The following is a 23,284-nucleotide window of genomic DNA, read 5'->3' on the forward strand; positions in this document are numbered from 1 at the left end:
GCAGTAAAGAGTCATTCTGTCTGAGACCAGCGGTAAAGAGTCATTCTGTCTGAGACCAGCAGTAAAGAGTCATTCTGTCTGAGACCAGCAGTAAAGAGTCATCATGGTAGTATGTTAATACAATATAACCAGTACATCTTATAGCATAGAGCACGGTCTGTTAATCCAATATATAAGAGCATCCGCCTTAGTCCCGAATCATTTTCAGTGCTTCCGTTGCATAAACTGTATGACGGAAACATTTGAACAAAATTTACGTTTTTTTTGTTTTCTTTCTTCTTCTGTCCTAGTTGTGCCTGTATATGGCTTCTCATGTGCATTGGTGATCTGACTTTTCAAAAAAATGATAAAAAAGAGTGGCGAGAGTCAACAGTCTGGAGATGGATGGATGGATGGATGGATGTGTGGGTGGATGGATGGAATGGTTTGGTGGATGGGTGGGTGGACTGATATTGACGCAATGATTTCAGAGTATGGCTAGAAGGTTCACGTACCTGAGTCTGTTGACAGAGGGGGCGCTCTTCCAGGTGGGATGGAGCTGCTCAGAGCTGAACGCCTGGCCCTTCTTCACGGCAAAGCCCAGACGACAGTACATAGACACTGCATTCTGATTGGACAGAGCAGGGAAACACAGTCATCCACATCGGCTTTTGCCCCTGCAGAGTAAAATGCAGTGTTGATTTAACTCAAAGACTGTGCACATGGGAACACATGGATCCATGTGCACACTCTCTGAGTTACAAACAGCTACATTAAAATTTTCAATTGGGGGCTCTTTGATAAGAAGCAAGCAATGTGACAAGTATGTACTTGAGTGGTTCCACAGCACAGGATTAATGAAGCAGATAAATAAGACTAATACTTTCTTGAAAGTGCCACAGCAGCTATAGAGAACATGATTGATAACAGATTTTTTTTTGTCTGACCGGCTACTTTGTCATTAATCTTTTCGTTTGGCTAATTTATTCATGCATTAACTTGCCCCTTTCATCCAATCTTTGTTGGGGAAGGGTGGGGGGGTTGGTCTAAAGAAGCGTAGCGGACTTGATTGCTTTCTGCCCTTTGATACTCTTGTAAATGCAGGCTGCTGTTCGATGCTTAAAACAGTCTCTTCTGTGTTAAAAAAAAAGAAAGTTTCGAAAAAGCGACGAGGTGGAACGCAACCAAGGTCAGCCCACTATAATCGAGAAAGTTTGATTCGGTTCACAGCTGCGGGGGGAAAGTTCTGCACGGAGAAGAGATTCTCAGACATCTCAATCAGTCTCGAGTGGTCTGGGTGTTCTCTCGCTCTCTCTCCATGAGTCAGCGCACAGTGCTGGCTTTCAACAGCGGATGAGGGAATTCAAACGAATTTTCACAGTCGAAAGGCCCAGCCTGGCTATGTGTCTAAATAGGAGCTGGGGATCAAACTAGGTCGGACTTAAAGGGAACCTTTGCAGAGTTTGCATCAAGCACATCATTTTGCGTTATGTTATGTGGCGTTTTGTTCATGGGGAAATACAAAGACAACTTTTTCCCCACATTATAATCTTCTGATATCAGAACAATGGTTTTAGGTTCAAAATAGGCAAAATTCTCCTCTAAAGTGTATCGTTCCGTATAGTCTTGGTAAGCAACGGCTCCCGAGCCATGTCGGCCAATGGGAGCCCATCTCCTGATTCTGTAGCGTGAAACAGTTCGAATGATGTACGAGTACACTCCTGCATGATGCTAGCATGTACTGGAACTGGTTATTGGGCCACGCATACAGTACATTAATGTTCTGGGTGGACACACACCTTCACCAAACCCAAGTCAATCTCCAGGACGTTGGCCAGCTGAGAGACAGAAAGAGGAGAGATGGTCAACAGCTGAAGACACGCAGTCAGACACAAATAAATGGTGAGGTTCAGTCACAGTCACACCATGTTGTTGACATGAACGTTTCTGAAGCATACCTCCGATACGTTGGTTTGCTCATCGATGGACACAAAGATCTTGTAGAGGAGCGTTTCGAAATAATCCCCCTGCACCCGGTTCATAACGAATCCCTCCAGTGGGGGCACTGTGGGTGGATGATGAAATAAAACACTTTGTTATACTACAGCTATTCAACAAAAAGGCCAATGTACAAGCTCACACTTGTGCACAAAAATGTGTGTACACAAGCACTCTCACCTGAGATGCAGCTGTCATCAGATATAGGCACATCTAAGTAGATGTATCCACGGTTGTATAAGCCTGGAAGATGAAATAAAAACTGCTTAAGATGATTTGCAATCCATCATGGGCTTGACTTGAACAACAGTACTTGACTTGAACAACAGTACTTGACTTGAACTACAGTCCCACTAGACTGAAAATGTTTGTTAATATTATTGCTACAGAATGCCATAATGCACTGAACAAACTGATAAGATCAGAGAAAAAGTGCAATCAACCTCACTGACTGAATAAGGCAGAGTCTTGTCTGTTTGACGATTCATTTCGAGGGTCCAGATATTTGCTTGCTTGATATTTACACAGCAAATGAAAAGATCTCATATCACAGTCAATATCATACAGTCAATGCCTTCAGCGTCAATGCTGAGCTCTACGTCCCTGTTGGACTTACGCCAGCATTGCCTTTATTTTTCATATGTGTACCCTTTCAGCATCTGAAGTGGACACGGACCATGACTCCGCTATTTTTTGCTTAGTTATAATGAAAACTTCCGACCTCTTTGAAGCGAACTGTGCTCATCCTCAGACCACTACAGGGAGTGCTTCTAGTCTGTGTTGTGACTAGCTTAAAGGGACACTTAAAATGTATATATAATATATATATATATATATAATATATATATATATATATAATATATATATATATATATATTTAATGACGTTTAGAAGATTTAGAACACTTTCCTGGGGTTTTGTATGTGTGTAATATGTGGTTTTAGATATTTTAGATATTAGCAGTGAGCCCAGTGTCTCTGATGTCATGGACACTGGGCTCATTTACTTCCTAGACTACATGTTGTCTCAGTAAGACAGCCCTCCCCCTATCCACAAGGAGGAGCAGTGCACCAAAGCATTATGGGAATTGTAGTCCGGGAAGTAAGTGAGCCCAGTGTCCATGACATCAGAGACACTGGGCTCACTGCTAAAATCTAAAATATCTAAAACCACATATTACACACATAAAGACCCCCAGGAAAGTGTTCTAAACGTCATTAACATAATTATTTTGCAAAAAAGGGTGAAGTGTCCCTTTAACCTGTGCATCGTGAACACTCCAGGTTCATGTTGCCTTTTGCCATTGTAATTTTGCTCTCTAGGTTTGGTGTACACATACTGTAGATCGCCTGCTGTGCCAACCCCAAAAAATAACTATAACTATATAACTATATAACAGAAAGAGGACGTTGACCAGAAAGAGCAGGGTCCTCTTTCAAATAATCTGACATTGTGAACCCTAAAAGGAAACAGACTCTTTTCTGTCGGTTCACTTCTTGGTCCATTGAAGGAGTGTTTTGTTAAAGCACTTGGGTTAAAGGCACCAGTGTCAATGCACAGACTGAACCCTACACGTTTTTCGTTACAAACAGGAAACAGGAACACTCACTGAGAACTACGTTGTACTCCATTGAACCAGCCAGCTGGGGACCCGCATCTATCATCTTATCAATGGTCTTCTTTTCTGCCGGGGAACAGATCTGCAATCATATACAGTAGAGGTTAGGTTTAGGGGATGCCATGGGGTTAGAGTTTTCCCCATTTTATACTTTGGGTTAGGGTTAGTGCGACACCGCATTGTGATCTCCAATTTTCCGGCTGTTTTCAATGCCGTCGTAAAATGTTCTTCTCACAAGTATAATCCAAAAGAGAGAGAGAGTGTGTGTGTGTGTGTGTGTGTGTGTGTGTGTGTGTGTGTGTGTGTGTGTGTGTGTGCATCTATGTTTACTTTGTATATCAAGCACCTTGAACAGAGGAGGACAGGCAGGGGCATGTACTACTAAAGAAAAATGCATTGGGTAGATTCTGTAGGTCGAAAAGCATCATCATCATTAACTGCAGAGTGCCACGCAGACCCAATGCACCGGGGGAGAATTTGTCTCAAATTCATATCACCCCACCCCCATGCCCTTTTCCTCTCCATCTAGTGAAGCCAAAACACATTAAGAAAAAAAAAACATTAGAAATCTTGCCAGCCCATATGCCCTTCAGTCGTTTTATTTGTACTTTGATTTGTACATCAGTAATGCACAAAAGTAAGGAGAGGCGGCAAGATTTATTCATGTTCTCGTGTAAAAGGCGATACGAACTTCGTGGTAATATGCATGCTGTTAAACTATTCACAGCCTTAACCCATTCTGGATGGGAACCCCTTTTGGTGTTTCAAGCTGCATTATGTTATACTTTAGCTGTTGAAAAATAGCATATCTTCAAGCTCAACATATTTTGAGATACTGGTCGGCGGCCAAATCTATCTAATAATTTAGCGATCCCTGTCTGTCTGTCTGTCTGTCTGTCTGTCTGTCTATCTGTCTGTCTGTCCACTTCCGGGTCACCAGTGAAATGCATGTTGGGACGGCTTCCGGCCGGGTCACCAGTGAAATGCATGTTGTGACGGGCACCGATTAATACTGAGACACATTTTTCCGCGTAACAGACCCACACGGGGAAAACAACCCCCCCCCCCCCCCTATCAGTAATGTGATCTATTACATTGCATTACCCACACTGAACATAATTTGCTGTTCATATATTCAGAACGGGTAAGGACTAGTACATATAATTCTGGGGCTCCTTGACATGAAATAGTTTGAGAACCACTGACATAGAAACATAAGGTTTTTCAGAAAACTGTCATGATTTAGAAGACATTTTGTAGAATCGGGCTCGGTCGAAGTGGGTTAAGGCGTCTCCGCCATATGTATTCAACCGTGGCAGAACTAATTAAACTGCTGTATTGCTGCATGTCAGTCCTTCGCAATTTCTATGACACTTCATTCAGAACTCCTCCGAACTACAAAATGACAAACATACACATATTAATGTGACCTTTGAAGTGTGTCATCCGTCAATGACTTTCAATCTCGTCCTCTGTATGCAGTGTTCGCTGCACAAAGATATTACTGGCGGAGAATTATAAGCAGACTTCCTTGCCAGACAAAACTAAAGGAATAGCTTGGGTCGGTTGAAATGTGTGGGTCGGTTCTGTAATGTCTCAGATCCAATCAGATGTGTTAACCCATTTTGGGCGGGAACCCCTTTTGGTGTTTTAAACATTATGTTGTAATTTAGCTATTGAAAAATAGCAGATCTACAAGCTCATAGCGCGCCACCAAGTGGCATGCTACAAGCTTGTAGGTTTTTCTTTCAGAAAACTGGAGGATTTAGAAGAATCTTTTTCATTTCTACGTCAGGCCTGAATGGGTTATCATGTTATTCTTGGGACACTGAGATCTGAAGATTGCTGTACATGATATTTCTGAACAGAAGTTCAACCACTTAAACCCTCAGGGCTCTACACTATTTCCGTTCATCTGTTATAGTGGGGAAAGCTTTAGCTGAAAATCCGATCGACAAGCTAACAACACGTCGCAGCAGAAGGTTTTGTGAGCTTGTCGATCTGATATTTTCTGTGAAAGCCTTCCAAACAACATGGATGCTGGTGTTTTAAGTGGTTAAATGAAGACGACCTCTAACTGGTAGCAATTTGTGCAACTCATTTGGCGTGGCAGTCAAAGTCAGTTACGGAACAAGGGTGAAAAAGGCTAAAAAGAAATGAGAAATGTTGAGAGATCTCTATCACATAACTGCAATGCCCAGAGTTGAAATCCGGCATATGACTCATGAGTCATGTGCTGTAAGCTTTCCCTAGCCTCTCCTTTGTGCTGCTTTTGTAGAGCAATGCGTTTGTCTTCATATATTGCAACATTAGATTCCACAATAAATTATTATGATCCGATCATAATTGAAAATGCTAAAAAGTGCAATGAAACATTTCTTGTCCCAATATCATAGGCACTAATCATTTTGTTTGTTACATTTGGGCTGGCAAGATCTTACTGGTAGGTGGGTTTCTTGAACTGTTCACGGCCCTACTCTGAGACACAGACGGGGTAGACAAAAATGGTACCATCAAATCACTAGTATTAGTGAGGATTCAATATGGGTTGAAGCCGATTCTTTTTGTACAAATAAAACCCAGATAAACATCATGGCACCTTTTCTCAATATCCTGCAGATTCTCTCTTAGAAAATGATCACGGTTTCTCACCCTAATGTCATCCTCTGTGATGTAGCCTGTTTGAGCGACCCACCAGGGCTCTACCGAGATCTCCACCGGCTTGGAAGGCAGAAGGTCCCGCGCCGATTTCTTGCGGAAGAATTTCTGTCAGGAGGAAGGGTGGGGGACACAAACGGACATTAGAACCCCCATGTTATTATTATTTCATTCTATGTTGTGAGCTTGTAGATCTGTTATTTGTAGTATGCGCCGCAATCATACAACAAAGTATGAGTCAGAAGAAAAGGTAACACAATGTTAAACATTTTAGAGAGCTTAGATCATTATTTGTCAGAGTTTGGTATGGTTGGGGGGGTATCAAATACGTATTTTACTACCCTATCTACCGGTAAGTTTACCCTGTATGGTGACTCAACTTGGTATCTCCCATTTGTGCGTGTCCAAAAAGAGAGAGAGAGAGAGAGAGAGAGAGAGAGAGAGAGAGAAATGACCCCAAGAAAGAGCCGGGCACATAAAACACATTAAGCTATGGATATTTGATACATGAGTAATGCAGATATGAATAATTTCGGTTGCAATATGAAAAATTGTTTCTCAATCACTCTTTTGTTTGGGGTGTTTTTGTAACCATCAGCATTCACTTTATTTTCTGCTGCTACTCCACCGAGCCGACATCATCATTCCTTTTCATGAAAATCTGCTTTAAAATGGTGTGATACTTTGTTGTAGTGTAGAAAAAGAATCCAAAGTGGCGATCACAACAACAGAGTGGAGGAGGAATGCGGCCGCTGCACGCCACCGCCGCCATTGGAATGCATTGGGCCTCAATTTCCCAGAACCCCTTGCATGCCAGTGCGACTGAACTTTTTGCTGTGACGTCATACGAACGCGTCACCTATCCCACTCTGTCCGATGGAAACCCCGGTCTTAAAACGTATTAAAAACCCGAATTAAACAATGAAAACGTAACTCATGTAACTCGTTATTGGGAGGGAAGCTGTTCTACAATCAATTTACTCGTGAATGGGAGGGAAAGTGTTAAGAAGAAAAGAAGATGTCTCACTTTGGAGGACCTGCACTGGTTCATCAGGTCGATGTACTGGTTCCTCCCGATACCCAACAGCCTCAGACCTAAGAGATGATGGGACAGAAATGACTCAAGCTATTTATTTATTTTTTCAATTACTGGTCTGAGGAGCTCAAGAAATTGGGAGAGAGAGTCAGAGTGAGTGGAGAAGTTGTGCAAATTGGTTCCCAGAATATTTCCAGACTCATGCTGGAGCTATTTCCACCCAGGAAGGAGCCTTTTGAGTACAGTGAGTGACTCATTGCCACTCTGCAGTAGCAGTACTTACGCACATGCACACACGCACTCTCGCACGCCATGCACTTAAATGGAGAGAGTATGTTTGTAATACTGCACACACACACACACACACACACACACACACACACACACTAAAGTAGGCCTTCTGGGGATTTAAATGTGTGTCTGTAAACAGCTATGTGTGTGTGTGTGTGTGTGTGTGTGTGTGTGTGTGTGTGTGTGTGTGTGTGTGTGTGTGTGTGTGTGTGTGTGTGTGTGTGTGTGCGTGCTTGCGTGCGTTCGTGCAGACGCATACAAACATGCTCTCTCCATTAAAGTTTTGAGTTAAGCTTCGCATGACAAAATGTCTACACACAAAATAGTATCACAGTGCTGTGGACTGGAGGAGGTTCACTAGAGGCTCTCTGGGGTCAGGGACAGAGAGGGGACACAGCACAGGGGACACAGCACAGGGGACACAGCACAGGGGAGATGGGCACTCTGCCAAGACAAACAAACACAAACACTGTCCATCTAACAGCACATTAATCAATCTTTTCAGCTCAAACTAAATTTAGTGTCTCTCTGGGACCAATGAGATCCTGTATGTATTTTTTTTTTTTATTACACAGTTGTAATACAATAGAGCAAAACCAAACATTAAAATCAAGAATCAAATAGAGTTAAAAGCCATGGAGAAAAATATGTTTTAAGAGAGGACTTGAAAGCTCCTAGGGAGCGAGCAGACCTAATACGCAGGGGCAGACTGTTCCAGAGTTTGGGGCCGGCCACTGAGAAAGCTCGGTCACCTCTAGACCTGTACTTTGTTGAGGGCATAGTCAGAAGCAGTTGGTCAGCTGACCTCAAGGACCTGGCTGAGGTGTAAGGATTTAAAGGAGAACGGCAGTGTTCGGCAGCGTTCTGTACAAGCTGGAGGCATGGGGTTTTTGACTGAGGAGTGAATATTGGTGCTGAGGGGGCCCAAGGTGGAGAGGGAAGGTGTTGATTGTAGGCCAAAAATTATTACCTCAGTCTTATTTTCATTTAAAGTGAGGAAGTTGTTGTCCATCCAACTTTTAATATCCGTGAGACAGTTGAGTAGTGGCAGAAATGGGTCGGGGAGCAGACTATCAGCTTTTAAAGGCAGAAGAGTTGTACGTACTGTACACATAAACACACAAAATGTAAAATCTCTCTCTCTCTCTCTCTGTGACAAACTTCCATGCCCTCCAGGGGGATTAGAGGAGACAGCGCTCCCTGCAGGACAGGCAGTGACAGCTCGCTGGCAGCTTTAATCTGCCAGGCCTCACTCAGTCCCCAGCTCCTGCCAAGGCCCGTCTCACCTGACAGGTACAAAAGTCATGGTACCCTGCGGCGGGGCCTGACTTTCAGCTCTGACGCAACACTACTGCAACAGTCTCTGGAGCAGCCGCTCCCAACCTGTGGGCACAGACCCACAGGTTTCGGTAGAGGATGTATTGCAAGTGGGCCCCCAGTGCAAGATATTATTGAGTAGTATAACGTTGATATGTTTTTGAGGGGTGCTATAGCCATGGCCAGCTTTCCGGGTTCGTGTAAACAAACATTGAAGACAAAATTGAAGACGGAAAAGTGAGGACGCAAATTGTGATTGGCCAGAATGAGATGATTCATGATGATGTATGATGATAAGAGCGTCCCTCACTTCACACAGGTGTGATTTTTTAAATCATGTAATAATAATAATAACTAGAACTGCACTCTGTCGAGTGCATACTTGCTTGTTGCACACTAGTAACTAGTGCGCAAGCAGAGCGCGCAAGTACTTTCTCCACTACAAACTGTCAACCAATTACATATACATATACTATGTATATGTATATGTAATTTGTCCGTCCCAGCCAACCCGCCACTTTTTATGCGTATGCACCGTCCCAGCAAATTGTGCCTGATACGGCAGTGGTGCCAGATTACATACATCATGTATACACAGGAGCATTACCTTTAATCCTCCCAACACTAAAACATATCGTCATTACGTCACCATCGAAAACCAATTACACTCGGGCATTGGGTAATTCACATATTTTTTATGTCATCATTGAGAGCTACTTATACATATACTATATATATATACGTAATTTGTAAGTTGAATAGCGGTATACTGTGGTTACTTTGCGCCAAAAACCGTCCCAGCCAACCCGCCACTTTTGATGCGTATGCAAATAAAACAGCAAATTGTGCCTGATTTGCTGGGACCAGATTACATACATTACCATATTTCTTACGTCATCATTGAGAGCTATTCATACATATACTATATATATAATTTGTAAGTTGATTAGCGGTATACTGTGGTTACTTTGCGCCAAAAACCGTCCCAGCCAACCCGCCACTTTTGATGCGTATGCAAATAAAACAGAAAATTTGTGCCTGATTTGCTGGGACCAGATTTTATCATTGAGAGCTAGTCATACATATACACACCATGTACTCTGGTCCCAGCAAATCAGGCACAATTTGCTATTTTATTTTATAGATTATATATATGTATATGTATGACTAGCTCTCAATGATGACGTAAGACATATGGTCATTTATGTAATCTGGTCACAGCAAATCAGGCACAAATTTGCTGTTTTATTTGCATACGCATCAAAAGTGGCGGGTTGGCTGGGACGGTGCATACGGACCGGGTGATATTACTTGCGTGCTCTGCTTGCACAAGTAATAATAAAGCTTTATTTATATAGCACCTTTCAAAACAGCGTTACAAAGTTTTTTACAAAAGAAACAATAATAGTGAAACGTCACACAAAATAAGAATTAAAATACAAGCAAACAAACAATTAGGTAGACAATAGTAAGAAGCTACTGTATAGCTAAGCGGGAAATTGCCGTTTTCAATACATGATAGTTCAGTTGGAGACAAAAGCATGAAACTCGGCACAGATGAACTTCACATGGCCCCAATCCACAACCAACCTCGGGCCGGGTGCAGGCTTTAGTTCCGACATACTATTGATCCGAAACCTCAATCCTAACCTAACCCTAGGGAGCAGCGCATGTCGGACCATCGCTTTTTCGCATCGCATCGCATGTCCCCCCGCTTCGGATCTTCGTGTGTTGGAAAAGCATGCGCACCCCCCTCGGGCCACGGACAACTCCAATATTTCCAAGGTGGCCCGTCAGCTTAAAAAATGGCTGCAACTGGACGCTTTGGAATTTGGACTATATCAACAGAATATAGAAAATTGGACTATGTAAAAGAAATATTTAGGTATTATTATTTTCTTTAAAACCTATAAAATTCTTGTTTTCATTGTGATATAGATAGATAGATAGATAGATAGATAGATAGATAGATAGATAGATAGATAGATAGATAGATAGATAGATAGATAGATAGATAGATAGATAGATAGATACCTAAATTGACCCATGAGGGAAATTCAGGCGCCAGAGGAAAAATAAGTATACTCTTTTGGTGTCATTGATCCAAGTCGGAACACAATCGATTCAAATTAACATTATCTGAAAATGCAAACAGCTCACCCATTTCACCACTAAACATTAAGATTTCCAAGTGGGCCCTGATTCAGGTTTATGTGAGCACACCAGCTACTTACCTTAAAGAAGTAGCCTAACCTTTATTTTATTTATTTTACGCCGCATTGATAGTTGGAGCACTGCTGGCAACCGTTTTGGTTAGTGAGATAAGTAGGAAATATTAGCACTGCTAGCGTAAGCCACTGGGGCTGAAAACCATTTTGGTGACAGATTACTGTCCTCCTATGTGGTAAAAACATCTTGGGAAATTGTTTTGGGGATGCTGTTTTTAATTTGCAAGGGAAATGTTTTTAGGCTCAGTGCCTTGCGCCAATATTGCCAATAAACACTAGAAGATTTCTGTATGCAATATCTCTAAATCCAATGTGCTGGGGCATTTTGGCTGAAGTACAAAGACTATTAAATCACAAAGCCATATGCTAGACATTATACCAGACATTTTATATTTGCAGCACGCTCACTTTGACATGAGCTGACTCTGGGATGAGTCTTCAACGGTAAAATTCTGGCTTTTTATCTAAAACTATTGTACCAACTGGCAATGAAGTATCCTGAACAAAAGTGACAAAGGACACATATATTATTATATAATCACAGAACTTGGCTTGCAGAAGCTACACGTTTAAAATACAGTTTTCAAGATAGTGAAAGGGTCATTAAAGAGGTGCGAAGTCATATTTTGTTGTTGTTGTTTTTGTTAATAAACCAGTAAGACGCGCAAACGCGGGAAGCGAACGCAGCTGAGACCCTGCAGATCGATGTCTGTCTGTCTGTCTGTCTGTCTGTCTGTGTGTCTGTCACGCTGTTACTGTATATGTGGACCTGGCCCCTTTTGTGCCCATATATGGAGCTGAGTGATTCGTTTGTTGATGCAACACTTTTGTGCCCATATATGGAGCTGAGTGATTGTGTTGATGCAACACACTCCATATTTGGACGTATAGCGGGACAGACAGACAGACAGACAGACACACACACAGACAGACACACAGACATGATCTGCTAGGTCTCATAGTAAGTGCTCATTGCGTTCACAATAATTGTTAGATATCTCTATCTCTAATAGCAATCATTGCTATAACTCTGATCAATGCTATGGTGTTCGTTCAGTACCAGTAAGACGCGCAAACGTGGGAAGCGAACGCAGCTCGTACATATTTGGGTTTTGGACGTATAGCTGCTTTGGGGACTCCTTATATGGTTATGGCTGAGTCATGGTGACACAAATCACTCAGCTCCATATATGGGCACAAAAGCGGGACAGACAGACAGACAGACAGACAGACAGACAGACAGACAGACAGACAGACAGACAGACAGACAGACAGACAGACAGACAGACAGACAGACAGACAGACAGACAGACAGACACACAGACAGACAGACATGATCTGCTAGGTCTCATAGTAAGTGCTCACTGCATTCGCAAATACCCAGTTCGTTCAGTAATTCCCCCCATCTCTCCAGCATGTTAGAAAACAATGAGAAAACACGTTTTCGGGTCGGAATCCCAGTTGTATCTAATCAGGAGAGATAGTTCATCCAGGGTACAGTATCTAATCAGGAGAGATAGTTCATCCAGGGTACAGTATCTAATCAGGAGAGATAGTTCATCCAGGGTACAGGATAAACAAGTGAATTGGAATATTGGGTCTGGAACACTACAAAGTTCATGGTAAATGATCTTTGTGGGGCTCTCTAGCCTGATTCGATAAAATTGGTATCCCAACCTGACAGATGGGGAGACCAGACTTCACTGTAAGTGAACAAACATTCCATAGAAATTATCGCAATATAGAGCTTTAACCCTATTGATATATATTTTTACCAAAACATATCACTTACAGTACACTACAGTATACACCCTGTTTAAATAAGACAAAGAGTCTTCTAAAGGCTTGGCTACCCTGTCCAACCTCTAGCTATCAATAGCACGTTGCTAGGTGAACACTTCACGAACAAGTCTTTAGATTCTGTGCGGTTTCGTGGAATGTCTGTTCTCTGCCGCAGTGAGATATACCAGGCGGGGGGACACTATTGAAAAGGTTTCTGTCATGCACCTAGGATCATGAGCTGTGATTGGTCCACCTATGTGGGGGGTAGGCCAATCACAAACTAGCAACCGCTAAATAACTGCTAAATCAGTCATTACATTATTGGAAGGCCAATGCTGGGCCATGGTGCGTGTTCGGAATGCATACAGGGATAAATGCATGCCAGACTTTGCAAAGGTTCTGCAAAAAGCCAAAGATTGCTTTAAGCTTGTAGATGAAAGTGTGCTAAGGTCAAAGCGTCCTGCGGGGGGAGTTACAGCTCTGCAGCACTTCACAGTGATTGCTCCTCGTATTTGCATTCTGACAGGCCTTTACAAAATAATGACTGTGGAAAAGGCAGGGAACTGCGAGGGAACTCACAATCAGCAGCGGTGAAGTTGGGCAGGGAGTCATAACTCTTCTCACTGTTCATAATGTCCTGCAGGAGGAGAGAGAGAGAGAGAGAGAGAGAGAGAGAGAGAGAGAGAGAGAGAGAGAGAGAATGAAAACAATTTCTTCTCCGGAGTGCTGGCGGTGCTACGGTACATTCCCCTGCCTTTGAATAACCACATTCAAAGGGCCAAGAATGAGAACTATAAATTAACCAGAAAGGTGCACAGGTCTTCGCCAGGCTGGGTGGCGTAACCAGTAGGGCTATCACAATCAGGAAATTTCACTTGATGATAAATTGTCATACAATGAATTGCGATTCATGATAATATTTTTGTTTTGACATTGAACATTGGAGTAAAAATGTTATAATTTAATAATTGTATACTTTCAAAATAAAAAAGTGAAAATAGCTTATCTCCAAGCTCACAATGGTCGCAGTATGTTGTGAGCTTGTAGATTAGCTATTTTCACATTTTGAAAGTATAGGGTCAAAGGTCAAAACAAAATTGCAGGACAGGAAGCTGTAGGGGGAAATATTGTTTCTACAATGTATGTTTCAAATCTTTGCATTTTTGTGGCACATCCTATGGACAGAAGAAGGTGCTTTTGGAGGTGTGCTCTATTGAGACCCCTCGACATTCAATACCAATTTGGGCACGCACGCACGCAAGCAATGCAATTAATTCAAATGTGGCTACTCTATGAAAAATGGTACCATCAAACCCGTTTACATTTTACAGTCAAATCCTAATTCAACCAACCCGTCTGTGGGTCCTGTCCTGACCCACAGACTCCAGCCTGAGTCAACACATTATAATGAATGAATGCCATGGCAATGGCATTCTTATAGCGCTTTCTTAAAGCGCTTTACAATGGTTCATTCATTCATACATTAGGAGGTGAAGCGGTTAACAGTGAACGCCAGCGTCCTCACTTGCCACATTCACCAACCAATGGTGGCAAGCTCACACCGACCAACTCATTGGAGGCAATGTAGGGTTCAGTGTCTTGCCCAAGGACACCTGCTGACCCACGGTTCATTGGACGACCTGCTCTACCTCCTGAGCCACAGCCCCAAAATGATGAGGGTTCAGTGAGCATTCGGTGACACCTAGTGGCCAAACGAAACCAGACTGGTCACCATGTCCTGAGACATGCCGGTAGAGTGAGGTTCTGTGCTAAGAAGAATGGAGGAACGCCCTGGAGGGACAATACAGCCACAACACAGTGGCATGCGTTTGTTTTTCATACTTGACAGTGTATTTGGTTGTATTTTGTTTTTCAGACTTTACAGATTACATTTTGCCCAAATGCAGTGGTGGAAAGTAACTATGTACATTTATTTACTCAAACTTTTAACTCCACAACTACTATTCGAAAGCTTTAGTTACTTTGTTGATTTAAATTACCAATACAAAACATAAACTGACATTTATAAGTTAAAGCTGCACTATTTAACTTTCCTGTTCTACTCCAGATTTGAGAAAGTTCTGAATTTGAGCTAACTGAGCTAATGCCCGTTTGCTCAGGACATTGAATCTTGAACTAATCTAAAACTAAATGTCAAACATTTCAATTTTCCATAAAAACAAAAGGTGCATAGTGTCGCTTTAAGCTACCCAGCAGCATATAGTAAAACAATAAATAATTCTGAATAATATGCAGGTCTCTCTACATAATTGCCTTTCCATCATAATACAATGTTACAAAATTCAATATTCTGAATTAATTTCACTAAGCCGAGAGAGGCAATTAAAATGTAGGCATTTAGCAGACGCTCTCATCCAGAGCGACTTACAATAAGCAAGGTACTGTAAATGCATACATCAAATGCAGCGATAGTGTAGTGCTTCAGCGAACATGAACAGGATCACATGTACGTACGTCATACATTGAAACCATAGGATACCAGGTAAACAATTAACCCATCTGCCTAATATAACCTTTGCAGAGACACCTTTAGGCTGAACTGGCATAGGACAGATAATGTGCATCTACATACTACTGCATATATTATGGGATGGCCTTTAGTTTTGGCCTGAAACTGAAACTACACAAATTAGCATTCATCTCCCTCTTTCAGCCTCGAACTGCCATCACTCTAATAATGGTCTGATGCCAAAACAGAGGTCATGGTTCCAATTTCATCCAACAGTGATCCTGTATTTGAAAAACAAAATATGAAGCTCTGTAGTGAGGTGGTTCACGGGGGGACCCCTGGTCAAATAATTTGTAGTTTGATTTAAACTCGTATTCACCTGATAATCAGATCCAATCCATTTTAAGCAGTATCGGAGGCATTTCCCATACCGGTATGCAGCATCGATATCTAAACAATTATAGTTAAGACATTTTTTTGTCGTTTTTGAGAATTGATCCTCCTTACATATTTCTGTGTTGCCACGACCAACCGATTGATTTTTTTCATTGATTTTTTCGATTGTTTCCATTGATTTTCTTTCATAAAATGTTTTCATTGATTTCTTTCATAAAATGTTTTCATAAAATGTTTTTTTTTATTGCTTTTTTCATTGATTTTCTTCGATTTGTTTTCATTTATTGAAATAAGCTATAAAACCAGTGTGAAGGGCTATTTGTTATATACAGGGCATGACAATGCATACAGAGCATGGCAATGTATACAGGGCATGGCAATGATATGAATGCTGTATATACAGCATTCCCTTTTGAAATGTTAATATCTTGCATGTTCATATCTAGAAAACAATATGATAATGATCGTTAAAAGCTAGTGCACACTTTCCTTTGAAAGCATAGGGCATGCGAGGGGTTCGTTGATGTCATACATGATGGAAAACACAACTACAGCACATATTTATTTAGTCTTGGTTGTGACAAAATCCCCTATGCAGGAGGAGTACCCTGCTTACCCCCACGACTACTACGATAGTTATAGGAACCAAATGGACCTGTAACTTCTGTAAGGGTCCAGTGCAATTGTACACTCTCAGAGTTAAACGAACACGAATGACATTGCTGAGTGCTTACCTCCATGATTCCTATGTAATAGGAGAAGGGCGTGATGCGCAGTCCCTTGACCATGATGTCAGACAGGTGGTACGGGTACAGCATCAGATGATCCCGGCTGTACTTCAGCAGCTCCTCGTAGTACTTGCGCTCGTCCTTCCTCACGTGGCGCACTGTGGACACACGGACACACACACACACACACACACACACACACACACACACACACACACACAGATTTATTAGAATGTGGGCCAGCTTAGTGCCGTGCACTCATGCACACCACCATATACTAGTTTACACTCATGTAAAAGTAAAGCACACAAGCTCGCAGTCGCGCGCACACACACACAAACACCTTTTCTGCAGGTAAAACCAAAGAAGGGGTGTTCATGGTTAACCGGTAACCTAACCGTTAATAGTGGTGAATAGTCTTCAGCATGTTTACCCACATTTGGATATACTGTACAGCTCGGAGCCCATACTTCAACAGTTTCACAACCGCAAATGATGTCCTGGCGGGTGAGTGATTCACAGACATTCGTCCATGCAAACAAGTATATTTTATTCTTAACGGCTAATTAACGGGTTACCATTTAAGAAAGGTCGTCTGTACCCAGAAAATGTCAAAAACGTGTCAAAATTGGCCCGGACGCTTAACTCAACCGTCTGATCACATAGGCTGCCAAGCCAGCCAGACGGCGTGCCGCGGGTTCGACTCCCGAGCTCGACGGCTATTACCGCGTGTCACTGCCCATCTCTCTCCCCCTTTCCTTTTTTTTTATGTTTTTTTGTCACTTTCGCCTTTATTTTTCTTTATGGAGGGACAGACAGGAAATGGGGAGAGAGATGGGGGGAAGACATGCAGTAAAGGCCGTCGGGATCGGGAGTCGAACCCGCGGCACACTGCCAGACTGGATTAGCCGGCCAAGGTGCCTGGACCATTGAGCCATGGCCCAGGCCTCTCTCTGGGGGTGTGCACGCTTTTCCGACACACCAAAGGTTCGAAGCGCGGGGACATGCGATGCAATGCGAAAAAGCGATGGTCCGACATGCGCTGTTCCCGTGCTTGCGGTTATGGTTAGGTTAAGGATTGAGGTTTCGGATCAATAGTATGTCAGAACTAAAGCCTGTACCCCTCTCTCTCCCCCTTTCCTGTCTGACTACTGTTCCCTAAATAAAGGCATAAAAAGCCCCAAAAAAAAACGAATCTGTACATTGAAACTATGCACGATAGAGTATAGAGTAGACTATACAGAATGCCAGGTCTACATGTCTACAAATTACCTGCCATCTGTCCACAAAACATGCCATCTAAATTACATTTTAGCCTGAGTCTGAAGAGGTGAGTCTTCAGATTACATCCCTAGTTAGAACTAATCGATTTCAATTCTTACTACTAAGATGTGATTTACGCATTACGCATGAATAAAATAACAGCAGTTGTTATTGTCTCCACCAGGCCGAAAGCATGGGAAGAGAGTCCGTCCGTCCGTTGTGTGTGTGTGTGTGTGTGTGTGTGTGTGTGTGTGTGTGTGTGTGTGTGTGTGTGTGTGTGTGTGTGTGTGTGTGTGTGTGTGCGTGTGTGTGTGTGTGTGTGTGACCAGCTAATCTCCAGCACCGTTGGCCCCATCCATGCCAAACTGTGCACACACACTCCCTGGATGCCAACGACGAACCTCTGCCCCAAATATTCCACAACGGCCTGTTATGGCGTCACTATGAGGCCAAATTTGGCAAAACACATTTCTATACACAACATTGCTCGTACACATTTTATCCATACATCACGCAAATCATTCCGTATACACTATATCCATAGTCATGTGATCAACAGGGATCTGCACCATTTCCCATATTCCATCCTGATTGGCTAAGATTGGCTTCCAAAGCTCGCATGACTGGTCCGTTTCCAACAAAATGCCACAAATCACAAACACAGTGTGCAATTTCTGTGAAATTATACACGCACATTTCCACTAGGCCGAGGACTACATGCCACTTAATTCTTTCCAAATCAGCCTCATGGTGGCGCAATAACAGGCCAATTCCTGTTATAACTGCATCGATCTGTGTACAACTTTGTATGCGCACTCCCTAGAGGCCATGGCAAAACATTGCCATGGCCAACATCTCCCAGTTATAGGCCAGCATGCATGTTACATGTTATATGCGCCAGCATGAGGCCAATTTCTGCAAAACATATTTGTTTATATTAGTCGCACAGATTTCATCCAAATCTCACACAAATCGGTACACATGATCTCATTAGTCATGTGATCAAGACAAAATGCTGCAAATCATGAACGCAGGGCCCAAGTGCAGTGCAACTGTGCATGCATATTCCCACTACACTAGGCTGAGGAAGCAATGCCACTTTTCAAATCAGCCTCATGGTGGCGCTATAACAGGCAAAGTCACCACATCTACTTAAAACTTTGTATGCACAAAACAGTGTGTGCACACTCCCTACAGCCCAAGGAAAAACATCTGGCCTGCATTTTTCAATTCTGCCTTTTCGAACGCCAGCAGTCGGCCTATTTATGTGCAACACACTATATTAGTCCTTTTATCCAAATATCAATCCTGGTGGAGACCTGTGCCCTGAGGGGCACTTCTTCTACAGTAGTTTACAATGTAATTCTAAGCAAGAACTAGCCTAGTTATACATGCCTGAGGGTATAAGTCACAGTCACATAATTATACTAAACAACTGTAAGTAGTTTTCATTAATTACATGCCATTTTGCATCACTGTAATCCGGTAGAGACCAGATTTATTGATATAATGGTTCAATACAATGCCAAGAGGCTCATGCCAGCCAAGAAGCTAATGCGTACAGTAACCATGGCAATGGAAAGCTATCTTCAATCACTGATTGATTGGCCATGCACTCCTTATAATGACTTCATCCAAACTTGTAAGGTTATGTATGTCAGTGGCTCTCAAAGTGGGGTACAGAGAACATTTTATTCCATTTTCTGCTGCAAATATTCTCTTATGAAAATCTTTTCAGATTGGGGTCCATGGGCAAATACATATAAATTTAGGGGTGTTTCTAGAGTTTGACATGAAAATGTTAGAGAATTTGTGGAAATAGCAGATCTACAAGCTCACGTGTCAATAGATAGATAGATAGTCTTTTGGTGTTTCTTTATATATTGATTCAGAATGGTCTCGCTGATATCAACCGTGTAGCACATAGAGTATAAAGAAGGATAGAGACTGAACCGGCGCGATAGCCTCCATGTTTACTTTGAACAGAACGTGGATGTTCGGTGCTCATTACTAAATTGTCACTACCTTGCAGTTACAATATTAACACTTGATCACCAGTAGCTTTAGGCGATTTTGCTCCCGGTTCATTTTGAGATTAATTTTGGGGTATAGCAAAAAGTTATTCTGGATTTCAATTCAAATATAAAAAAAAATAGCTGATCTACAAGCTCAAAGCGTGTCGCTCTGTTTTGAACTTGTAGATCAGCAATGTGACCCTCTGGAGTGAGTGTGGAAATATAGTGGCCTGCCCTCTCCATCGTCAAAGTTGTCCGCCCCTGCTCTACCATACAGATGTTGTAGTTATATTATAATAACATTTTATTCAAAAATATAATACTGGGTTTTGTTTCTTTTTTTTTTTATCCCACGATTTTGTAACCCAGTTTTTCTTTTCACCCAGTGCCAATTATCTAAGTAATCCTGGGCGCTACACTTCCTCTGCCAACCTGGGGGGGCAGCGGACTGACCTCATGCCTCCTTCTATGCATGAGGAGTCCAAGCTGCTTCTTTTCACCTGACAGGTGTTCTGCACACACTATTCTGGCAGTCTGTCCAGAACAAGTGTAACACTGAAATCAATACAGCTTATTCTTTATCATAAAGTGCAAAGGACTCTTTCTGAATCTCCCACTGCTCAAATACAGCATAGATGATTACCTGAATTTGTCATCTGTCTAAAGTCAAGAAGTATGTGTACAATACAATTTATACCATTTCATTGTATAAATGGTAACTGGCCAGCCTAGCACCTTTCTACTCAACTATAGACCGCAAAGTGCTTTACAATGTACATATCCGCCCACCAATGGCAGAGTCAACCATGCAGGGCACCTATACCTGCTCAGTGGGAGCAGTCAGGGCAATTCGAAATGAAACAGGAAGGTGCCAGAGATTGAACCTGGAAACCTTCTGTGCCACTGACACCCCCTCGCGTGGGCGACGGGTGCAGGCATGTGTTCCGACATACCAAGCGTCCGACAGTCATTAGTCCGACACCCTACCCAGACACTGACCTAACCCTAACCACATGCCAACGCAAAGCATGTCGGGAGCAACGGGTGATTTGCGCATGAGGGACTTTTGGTATGTCGGATAAACACCTGCACCCCTGGGAGACCATGGTTCTACCATTCTTCTAAGAGGGATTCGCCCGTTGGCCAGGGGAGATATGGGCTTAGGAGATTCAGATAGTACTACTTAAATCTCACCTGACACCAGGGTCTAAGGGCCGATTCATACTCCTATTTTACCTCTGTTTCGGCGCTGTAGTGGCACTACTACGGCAGAAATGTTCAGTAGCACCGAAGAGTGGACTTTAGGACGGTACCGCTTTAGCTTAATGTCCAACATTGATTTCTCACTCAACAGTAAACAAACCAACTTACAGTATAAGTGCATACAGGGTATCTGCACATTACAAAAGTTACAATTTCATGAATTTTAAGACTCAGTTAAGTCTCGCACAGCGAGGCGTTCTGAGCTTGTATTTTGGCCATTTTCACTATATTTATCTGTGAAACCGAGTACCGGTATATGTATAATGCCTATCATTCAAATTGCTTGTCAAGGTCGGGGGTCATTATATCATTATTTTGGGGGGTCGCGGCCTGAAAAGTTTAGAAACCCTTGGTTTACAGTACAAACTACAGCAATACCACCAGAATGTGTTGCCCAACTTGCCCCTTTGGCAAATTTGGCATTTTTCTCTATTCTGGCCCGAGGGGGTAATTGTTGACCTTCAATGGTGTATTATTGTTTCATGCTCACTGCTCACCTAAGTTATTGCGGAATCGCAGCTGGTTGCGGATACTGTAGAGCAGCACATGTTTCTCATACTCCCTCTGAGAGTTTCCCAGGCCCTGAAAAAAAGAAAATATTTATTTATTATTTAAACGTGAACACATTCTAAGCTGAAAGAGAGACAGAGAGAAACCTCTCTGAGACATATTAGCTCTGTTTATACATTTATGAGTCCCTTTAATTTGTGTACTGTATAATTTCTTGGTTTTTTTAATTGTTTTTACTTGACACTTGAGAGAGAGAGAGAGAGAGAGAGAGAGAGAGGTCATTCATGAGAATCATGACATAACAGCTCAGTGGTTTGCTACTAGTACTGGTAGGTGGGATTTATGGAGCCATAATCAAAGCGTCATCATGGAGGGGGCATCACATTTGTCGCCGTACTGTCATAAATATTATGAATCATAACTTGTGTCTGTCCTCTCCTGGCATGATGACATCACCCGTCAAATCGATCAGTCACCTGATTGACATGTAATTCTGTGACGATAATATACAGAGATGATGGTTATCATGGCTCCGTTACAGATCATGTGTGTGACCGACCGATTAGTGTCAATGACACATGCACGCACCCCCCCTCGGGGGACAGATCGATACATTTACAGTATGCATCATAATATAATAATGACATCAATGACACATTACCTGTTTGACATTAGCTGGTAGTTTGTTCCACGGATAATTCTGTCTGATGTGAAATTCTACGTCCGTGTTCATATTGCAGTGCAGATACACGACGGCTTAAGCCTTAAACACTATTATGTCTGCACCCCCCAGCCCCGACCACGCGCGCGCACACACACATACACACACACACACGCACACACACACACACACACTCGCGCGCGCACACACACACCGATCAATGATCGAATGATCGGATATGTGCCGCTAAAGGTTATTCTGCTTTCCAATACAAAAAAAACGTTACCACTTCCTTGTTGTATTTTCGAGCGAGCCGTTCGTCACGCTTTTGGCCGCTGACGTCACGTCCGGGCCAGGCGTGACACTATGGATGGATATGAATGAATGGATCGAGTGTTTACTGTATTCATCTTTCTATTACTTGCTTATTACTGCAGACAGTGGTGGACGCAGTATAGTCATGTAAGTACTCAGACACAGCAATCTGCTCTTTATCAATGCATTGCTGTATTTGTATTGAAAATAAATCTATGATATTATTGGTGGGGGGGGGGGGGGGGGGTAAATGAAATTAGCAGATCTACAAGACACATTGAGGGCTCGTATCGGCTATTTTAACTATTTTTGAGATTCGGTATATAGGACTTAAGTGGTTGATTTCACTACAACTAATTTAGCTGTGGACCGCCTGGAACCCCCTCTCAAAGACCCCACTTTGAGAACCACAGCCACTATTACGGTACACTATTATTTTAGCAGGTTTAATTTTTATTTATGTATTGTTATTTTATTAATGGCTGTGAGAACGGATTAAATTATCAATTACCATGAATCATTTTTTTTTTCATGAGGGAAGATTAAAAGTTAAATTATATATCAAGAAACATAAATTATTTATCAGACCTGCTGCTCATAAACATTAACTTTGCCTTTTAAGAGCCTACAAACGTGTTAAGTTGCTCTTCGTAGGCTATATTTGTTTTGATGACTAGATTACTGTAGGCTACTTATTATGTGAACATTATGAATAATAATAAATCTCTCTTGTCCGAGGTATCGATGCACTCAGCA

At 42.3% G+C, this 23,284-nt stretch overlaps 1 protein-coding gene across 2 annotated transcripts in view; it reads right to left on the reverse strand.

Moving 5' to 3' along the window:
- fam91a1 (family with sequence similarity 91 member A1) overlaps nt 1-22,503 on the reverse strand; it is a 57,233-nt gene extending 34,730 nt beyond the window's left edge. For both annotated transcript variants that reach the window (XM_080788178.1, XM_080788177.1), the window contains exons 1-11: nt 22,214-22,503; nt 21,540-21,624; nt 16,508-16,659; nt 13,487-13,544; nt 7,281-7,348; nt 6,248-6,361; nt 3,587-3,677; nt 2,158-2,220; nt 1,938-2,044; nt 1,779-1,817; nt 495-607 (exon numbers count right to left, since the gene is read on the reverse strand). In XM_080788178.1, the coding sequence (XP_080644304.1) occupies nt 495-607; nt 1,779-1,817; nt 1,938-2,044; nt 2,158-2,220; nt 3,587-3,677; nt 6,248-6,361; nt 7,281-7,348; nt 13,487-13,544; nt 16,508-16,659; nt 21,540-21,624; nt 22,214-22,285 (962 nt within the window). In that variant the 5' untranslated portion in view covers nt 22,286-22,503. The remainder of the gene's footprint in view (nt 1-494; nt 608-1,778; nt 1,818-1,937; nt 2,045-2,157; nt 2,221-3,586; nt 3,678-6,247; nt 6,362-7,280; nt 7,349-13,486; nt 13,545-16,507; nt 16,660-21,539; nt 21,625-22,213) is intronic.
- Nucleotides 22,504-23,284: the final 781 nt, after the last annotated feature.

This window comes from Protomyctophum bolini, assembly GCF_963924005.1.
Source record: "Protomyctophum bolini genome assembly, chromosome: 17".
Lineage (NCBI taxonomy): Eukaryota > Metazoa > Chordata > Actinopteri > Myctophiformes > Myctophidae > Protomyctophum > Protomyctophum bolini.